Source organism: Halichoerus grypus, chromosome 11 (genome assembly GCF_964656455.1).
Source record: "Halichoerus grypus chromosome 11, mHalGry1.hap1.1, whole genome shotgun sequence".
Taxonomy (NCBI): Eukaryota; Metazoa; Chordata; class Mammalia; order Carnivora; family Phocidae; genus Halichoerus; species Halichoerus grypus.
In genome coordinates this window covers 39500517-39508572 of record NC_135722.1, presented here as the reverse complement: position 1 = coordinate 39508572, position 8056 = coordinate 39500517, and the positions used below count along the sequence as shown (strand labels likewise).

The 8056-nt window shown below is 54.8% G+C and overlaps 1 protein-coding gene across 2 annotated transcripts; it reads right to left on the bottom strand.

Moving 5' to 3' along the window:
* Positions 1-2704: 2704 nt before the first annotated feature.
* Positions 2705-6828, bottom strand: KCNJ11 (potassium inwardly rectifying channel subfamily J member 11). 2 transcript variants are annotated; one of them, XM_036116351.2, is made up of 2 exons: positions 6282-6828; positions 2705-5479 (listed from the first exon to the last, which is right to left on the bottom strand). In XM_036116351.2, exon 2 carries the CDS (start codon positions 5265-5267, stop codon positions 4323-4325), a length of 945 nt encoding a protein of 314 aa, XP_035972244.1. In that variant the 5' UTR covers positions 5268-5479; positions 6282-6828; the 3' UTR covers positions 2705-4322. The 2 variants fall into 2 exon arrangements, with proteins under 2 accessions (XP_035972244.1, XP_035972243.1); XM_036116350.2 differs by lacking the exon at positions 6282-6828 and having other exon boundaries at positions 2705-6008.
* Between the last annotated feature and the right edge of the window lie 1228 nt (positions 6829-8056).

Sequence of the window (8056 nt, the reverse complement as noted above, 5' to 3'; positions counted from 1 at the left end):
GTGGTTTAGAGTGGCCTCTAGTGGCAGCACTGGGGATTGCAGCATCAGTTCAGGTGGTGCCTATTTGAAGAATATATCATATTAGAGGAGACAATCTCATAAAGTGGAGATCTGGAAGGAAGAACAGGGCAAAAGAACTGTGAAACAAATGAAGTAGTTTAAAGCCACCTACAATCATTGAAAGAGAGTGATTCAAAAAGAATGACACCCCTTGAACAAGAAGTAAGGCAGTCGAGATTTTAAAAGAAATTAAAATAATTTTGTAGAGATTATAATAGAGTAATAAAGTAATATAAGGGAAAAATAAAATTAGGTGGGAAAATGACAAATGGGATCTTTTTATAGGAAGGTAAAACATTAGATGTAAAATGTGGGGGATTATAGAATGGACATTATTGATTGGAAAGGAATCTATGATGTGGAAAAAAGAAAGCGCATTAAGGAGTTAACTAAGCTCAGAAATGAGTATGCTGGTCAGACCTTCAGAGACCAAAAGGGGCACAAAAGAGGTAGAACTATAGGATGATTTTCATTCTACTTCCAAGATGGATGGGAGATCAAGGACGCAGTAGGAATTTGACAACCAGTGAAAGTCTCAGTCAGAACTGTATTGCATTTACTTCTCTCGGGAGTAACTTCTCTTCCCCAACAATGATGGCATCATGAGAAAAACTGGAATTGATCAAATGAAGTAAAGAATAGACAGAGGCAGGGCTACCTGGTCTGTTTATTTCACCTTGAGTGCCGACGGTCTGGGGAGGAGGAGTTTGGGACATACTGTGCCGCAAAAAATGATAGTTTCATGAAGTAGAGGCATGTGACTCACGAGAGCTGAAGAGGGCCGTTGTTTCTCCCAGTGAAGGAAATAAATTGCATAGTTGCATAGTACTTTGAATCACCTGTTCCGCTCATTGGCATCAGTGCCCAGAAGGACACAAGGTCAAGGGAAAGGCAGAAGTCTGCACTCCTTGTACGCAAGCTGGCCAGTCTAGGTAGCCTACCTTTCATATCAATCCAGAGTGGGGCCTTCCCAGAGTGGAAATAGGGGAGGGTGTAGGTAGCACCTTCTTCCCTTTCCATGAAGGTATATACAATGCCCCAGGCAGGTGGACATGGCAGAGAGGATGCCAGTAATCTTGATTCTAGTGCAACAAATCCACTCTCTAGAACCCAATTCTTTTTAGATTTTTTTTTTTTTTTAATTCATTCGAGACACAGAGATAGAACATGAGGAGGGGGAGAAGCAGAGGGAGGGGGAGAAGCAGGCTCCCCGCTGAGCACGGAGCCCGATGCGGGGCTCGATCCCAGGACCCTGGGATCATGACCTGAGCTGAAGGCAGACGCTTAACCATCTGAGCCACCCAGGCGCCCCTCTAGAACCCAATTCTGACTTTAACCCCATCACTCTGCCTTTTCCCAGCTCCTTTCAAGCTGGAACAGATCTGTTGTGCTTTAGACCTGCCCTGATCTCAGGTCAACATGACTTTGACATGCAGAATATGTGTCTTCATACAACATAGGGTGTCTGATACCTGAAACTGGGGAGACCTCAGAGGTGAGCCCAGAGAGCTATGGGGAGCCAGGGGCTACTCGACTCCTCACCACAAGCTCCCTAGGGAAGGATGTTGGGGAGGATCTCAAGTTTAGGACAGAGCTGGAAGGACGCCACCTGGGCAGAGAAAGTGGGTCTTATAGAAGGTGGGTGTGTCCTCTCCAGCAGAAAGGCCAGAGGGCCACCTTCAGGGGTAACATGTGGGCCTTGCAGTAACTGGCTGGAGATGCCAAATTCATAGGCATCAGACCTGGGCAGCTTTCCAGTATGGCTAGTGGGCTAGTTTTTCCAGACTAGAAATTCAGTTTCACTAGAAATTCAGAAAGATGGTGGCTTGGCTTCCCTTCCCTGTTGAGTTTAGCAGCTCCCTCCATGCCTGGAACTTTCTAGCTCCTCCCCAACCTAAGCCTTAAGGCTAGGAGGTCTCTTAGTGGAAAGACTGGGACAAGTGGTCCTGATTTTCTGATCAAGTAGGTCTTCTCTGTGGCCAGCAGGTGGCGCTGAACCCTCAGTTCTGTCGGTTCACTGTCCCCAGCCATTTAAGGTGGAGGGGGAGGAGGAAGGTTACTTTGGATGGGGTTCCAAGAATGGTGCTGCTGAGCAGCTTCTCATTAATGAGTCTGGCCCCTCTCCGGGTCTTAAGGACAGCCAAGCTGAGTCCCAGGAGCCAGGCACTGTCCCCAGAACTCTGGGCTGACTCTGAGTAGCTTCTCATCCCTCTTCTTCTAAACCACAAACTGGTCAATGTTGGGGGGCTGTGTGGGTGCAGGAAGGGGCAGCTTAGAGCTTGAACCAGCAACAGCAGCTTCCTGGCTCTTCAAACCTACCTCTGGAGTAGCCCAGGACAAACTCTCACTGATCCAGCTAAAGCCCACTGCCGGCCTCCAACAGCAACAGTGATGCTGGCTTGGTGTCCTATACACTATTCATCATTCATTCATTCACTTAGCACTTAGTGCCAGACACAATGCTGAATCAGATACATTCCCCGACCTCAAGGAGCCACAGACTTGGGGATGTCACAATCTTGTTCGTGAAAGGAAGAGTCAATTGATGTGGTAAATTTCATTGTCTAATTTTAAAAAATTGCCATGGTCCCCCCCAACTTGCAGCAACCACCACCCTGACCAGTCAGCAGCCATCAACATCGAGACAAGACCCTCCAGCAAAAAGATTACGACTCACTGAAAGCTCAGATGATGATTAGCACTTTTTAGCAATAAAATATTTTTTAATTAAGGCATGTACATTGTTTTTTTAGACATAATGCTATTGCACACTTAACAGACTACAGTATAGTGTAAACATAACTTTTATGTGCGGTAGGAAACCAAAAAAAAAAATTCATTTGACTCTCTTTGTCGCAATATTTGTTTCGTTGCGGTGGTCTGGAACCAAACCTGCAATATCTCTGTACACTAATGCGTATGATGGCCCCACCTCTCCCCCGACCACCCCAGCCTTCCAGCAGATCCTCGGGAGTGGAGGCCAGGCCCAGGGCTATAAGCCTGGTAGGTGCCCCAAAATTGAGATGGCCAGACAGGCTGGCAGGGCTGGGCTACCTGAGGCAAAAAGGTAAAAGTCTCTCTGAACTGGGTGATAAGGGTCAGCCCCAGGTCCTTTTCCTGGCTGCCCGGCTAGGATCTGTGGCACCTTTGGAATGTGGGCGGGCAGCTGCCAGCCCCCTCCCTCCCCGTCCGACAGTATGCCCCCGCCTTCCCCAGCCACACCGCACTGCTCCAGGAGCCCCGCCTGAGGTCAAGCCCGTGAGGACCAAGGTCCTCTTTGCATCAGGGGCCTTGCTCACCCCCACCATCCTGAGCTTTCCAACATCTCCTTTTCTAGAGACCCAATGACCCTCCACTGCCCCACTCTGGACAGACACTGAGTGAGAGCCATTGGTGGGGAGCCAGCGTTCAATCTGTGTGGTAGGCCCAGGACCCCCTCTCTGCAGCCCCTGTCTGCTTCGCACGCCACCGTCTGCCCCAGCCCGTCCCAGCCTCCTGGGGCAGGGACAGAAGGGGAGCAGGCAGGCACAGCAGCCCCTCACCAGAGACGCCTTGGTGTCGGGGCACAGGGTGGGGGCACAAGGGCCCGTCTCCTCGTTCCTGTGCCTGACCAGGGCTCAGCATAGCTGCGTGTCCTCATACCGCTTCCTCCTTGCCTGAGTCTGCCCTAGGGAGGAGAGCCCTACCGGTCTCAGCCTGTCCCTGTCTGTGTCGGTTCCACACCTCTAACCCTCCAGCTGGAATACGCTCCTTCACTGACTGCCTTCCCCAGCTGGCAGGGCCCACCCATTAGGCCATCACTTCTTCAGGGACCAAGAGTGGCTGGTCATCTCTTGGGGCCACCAAAACAGAGCAGCAGTTTGCAAACCTGGGGACTGTTCTTCCCCAGCCACCTGCCCAGTTTGTGGTCAATTGATCATGGGGATGCAGAACTGGTGGGAGACCCAACTTTAGGGCCCAACACTTCCCACAGCTTCCCCAGCCTGGGGAGGGGGGAGGGGGTGAGCCAGTCCTGAGCTGGGGCTGGGAGGAGCAGAGACAAAAATAACCCAGTACAGGCTCCTGCTGAGGCCAGAAATAGAGTAGTGACAAGTGTCTTGTAACACCATGGGCTAACAGCAGGAGGGGAGGCTGAGCTGAAGAGGGCCCAGCCTCACACCAGGTCCTGGCCTGGCCAAGGGGCCCACACCATGTCCACTCTACATACCATACCACACTGCCCCTGGGCACACCAGCAACGTGGGGGCCCAAGGGACCATGGCTCAGGACAGGGAATTCGGAGAGATGCTAAACTTGGGTTTGGTCTTGGCCACAGCCACACTGCGCTTGCGCAGGGGGCCACGGGCCGAGGCGAGGGTCAGGGCGTCCAGCAGGCTGCGGTCCTCGTCAAGCTGGCGGGCCGTGCAGAGTGGCGTGGGCACTTTGATGGTGTTGCCAAATTTGGAGTAGTCCACGGAGTAGCGGCCATCCTCCTCGGCCACAATGGGTACAAAGCGCTGGCCCCAGAGGATCTCGTCGGCCAAGTAGGAGGTGCGGGCCTGTGTGGTGATGCCTGTGGTTTCCACCACGCCTTCCAGAATGACAATGATCTCGAGGTCTTGATGGTGATGCAGGTCACTGGGCGCCAGGTCGTAGAGTGGACTGTTGGCATCAATGACGTGGTAGATGATGAGAGGAGCCACCAGGAAGATGCTGTTGCCACCCACACCGTTCTCCATGGGGATGTCCACCTGGTGGAGGGGCACCACCTCGCCCTCGGGGCTGGTGGTCTTGCGCACCACCTGCATGCGGATGGTGGCGCTGATGATCATGCTCTTGCGGAGGTCACCCACACGCAGCATGAAGCAGAGACGGCCATGGCGCACCGCAATGACAGCATGCTTGCTGAAGATGAGGGTCTCGGCCCGCCGATGGGCCTGGGCAGTCTTCATGAAGATGCAGCCCAGCATGATGGCATTGATCATGAGCCCCACGATGTTCTGCACGATGAGGATCAAGACAGCCAGCGGGCACTCCTCGGTCACCATGCGCCCGCCAAAACCAATGGTCACCTGGACCTCAATGGAGAAAAGGAAGGCAGATGAAAAAGAGTGGATGCTGGTGACACAGGGCACAGCGGTGCCCTCGCCAGGGGCCAGGTCACCGTGAGCGAAGGCAATGAGCCACCAGACCATGGCAAACAGCAGCCAGCTACACAGGAAGGACATGGTAAAGATAAGCAGCGTGTGTGGCCACTTGAGGTCCACCAGCGTGGTGAATACGTCCTGCAGGAATCGGCCCTGCTCCCGGATGTTCTTGTGGGCTACGTTGCAATTGCCGTTCTTGGACACGAAGCGGGCCCGCCGCTCTCGGGCTCGGTACCGGGGCTCCGCGGGGTCCTCTGCTAGCCGTGTCAGCACGTACTCCTCAGGGATGATGCCTTTTCGGGACAGCATGGCTCCAGCAACCACCAGGGAGAAGCTTCCCCCATGGGGGGCGCCCCCCTGACCAAGCCTTGGGCCTCACTGTGGGGTTTCCTCCCCGGGGAGCCCTTCCGCTCTGGGACCGCCCTCAGTCTGTGCTGGCCTCACTTCTGAGATGCCTCCCCAACCAGACTCATCCTCACCTCCACCTGGCCTCTGCTTCTTTAAGCCTGCCTCACGAACCTCAGCCCACCTGCCCACTGCCTAGTGAGCCTCCTACCCGGCCTGTTCCCCGCCTTGCCGGCGATCTCAGCTCAACTCTCTTCCACCGCTGACTTTCCCTAGACCTCCCGCAGGGACTCCTTCTCCCCACCTAGGTTTCCTTCTCAACCCGCCTCCTCTACCTTGGAACTTAACACCTCGGGATCTTACCAACTCACCAGACCTCACGCAACCCCCACCGTTTCTCCCGCCTCACTCACTTCTGCTCCCGGGCCCCTTCCAAGCTCCAGCTTCATCTTCTGACGACCCCCAGTCTCGCCTCCAGGTATGCCCCCTTTTATACCCCACCCCCCGTAGCGCCCCCGCGGCTGATCGGATCCCCCTCCAGCTCTTGTCCTTTCTGTCTCCTTGGAATCCTGCGCCCTCCAGAGTCACCACTCCGCCCGACTCTGCTCCAGATCCCCTCGCCCCCAGCGCAAGGGGTCTTGCTCCCTGACAGTCGCGGCCTCTCGGCTCCCAGCCGGCCCACGCAAGCCGGCGCCGCGCCCCCGCCCGGCGCTCCGCTCTGTCCTGCCCCGCCCGCCCGCGCCGCGGCACCTGCTCCTGCTCCTCAAGCCGCAGCCGTCTCTTCCCCGCCCCTGCTGCTGCCCGGGCGTCCCAGCGGGTCGTCCTCTCGTCCGTCCGTCCGTTCTTCTGTCCGTTGGTCCGCGGAGACGGACCTGTGCTAGATGGGGGGCAGAAGATTGAGGGCGGGGGCGCTGGAGGAATGGAGTGGGGGCCCGGAGCCGCCAGGGGGAGCCCGACCTATTCCTGAGCTGGAGGCGGGGCGGGCACGGGCTCAAGCTCCGCCCCTCGTCATTCACACCCGCCCCACGCACCGCCTTCCTGTTCCAGATTCAGTATGGACTTGGGGGTCTGCCCAATCAGACGGACCAAAAGAGGTTCCTTCTGCCCAGGCGGGGACAGTGAAGGGAGCCACGACCCACCCGTTCAGTCTTAGGACTGCGGCCCCTGTTGCCTTGACTTTCCTCCTCCAATTTTCCCGTTCTCAGCGGGGCCAGCACGCACCTCTCGTGCAGCGTTGGGCTTTGCCGGTTCCCAGCGAGAGGAGGCTCTGAGGAGCTGCGTCACCAAACTGGTGACTGCAAGAGGTTAGGTGGCTTGAGGATTCCTCAGCTGACTGTTTCTTCTCTTTGGGGGCGCTCTTAATCTTTTCTGCACCGTAGATCCTTTGAGAATTTGATGAAAGCCACGGACTCCCTCCCCAGAAAACAATGGACCTTCCTAGTAGGTGTAGGAACACTTTCACACCAGCCCAGAAGCCTGGGTGGTTGCATCCTCTTAATCATCCCACAATCACACCCCTGTATCTTAAAGAGAGTTTGAACTACGGACACTTGCTTTATACCTCCTTACACCTGCAGCCTGGTCTTTTTTACCTTAGATCATGGGAGGCACGTGGGTCTGAGGGGCTGTATTAGGTAGGGTTGGCTTGGGAACTGGGGGACTCAAGCTCTTGACCTGAACATGAGTGATGCTTCTCCTACAGGCATCAGCTTAGGGTTGCCCTGTGGCTTGGGGACCCCCAGTTTTCAGCGGGGAGAGAAAGACTGCTAGGTCTCTGGTGTTGGGACAATAATGGTCTCACCCCCTCTCTGGGGCTCAGATCTTTTTGTAGCCCTGACCCATGTGTGTTCATTTGTTGGAGTGGGGGCTTGAGGCAGGGCCCCAAATGGGAACAGTGGGGATATGGGCTACAATGGGGCAGACTGTGATTTTCATATTGAGTTTTCCTTTCTGTCTCATACTCACCTGCAGGCAGAGTCAACAATGCTACTCAGGGTAAGTGTAAGCTTGGGCTATATTAACAGAGATGCAGTGCCTAGAGTGGGGAGGGGAGAACAGGATGATCAGAGAGGGGGAGCTCAAGGAGACAGGGTTACACAAGAAGGCTGTGAGGCAACTACATCTGTTCAGCCACCAGAAAAGGAGCCTTAGAGAGCCCTCTAGGGAGTTTGGGCACTATTGCAGAAATCCCAGGGGTCCAAGGAGGATGGACTAATAGTTTTATGTGGCCCAAAGTATAGAACCAGTACAGACACTGAGTGGAACAGAGGCAGGTTGTGATTTCACATAGGGAAGAGTCAGTTCTAATAACCAGAGATGACCCATATTTTTGGAGTATCCAAGTCCAAGTTGGCAGACCATCAGGGATACTATAGAGGGGTTTGGGCCAGAATGGCCTTGGGCATCCCTGCAAGACTTCAGTCTGGACCTTGCCCTGCCCCTGCTACCTCCCTTCAATCCCATGGGGTGTGGTGGGCACAAGGTGGGGGTGGGGTTAAGAATCTTCTCCCTTCCCAAGCTCTGCT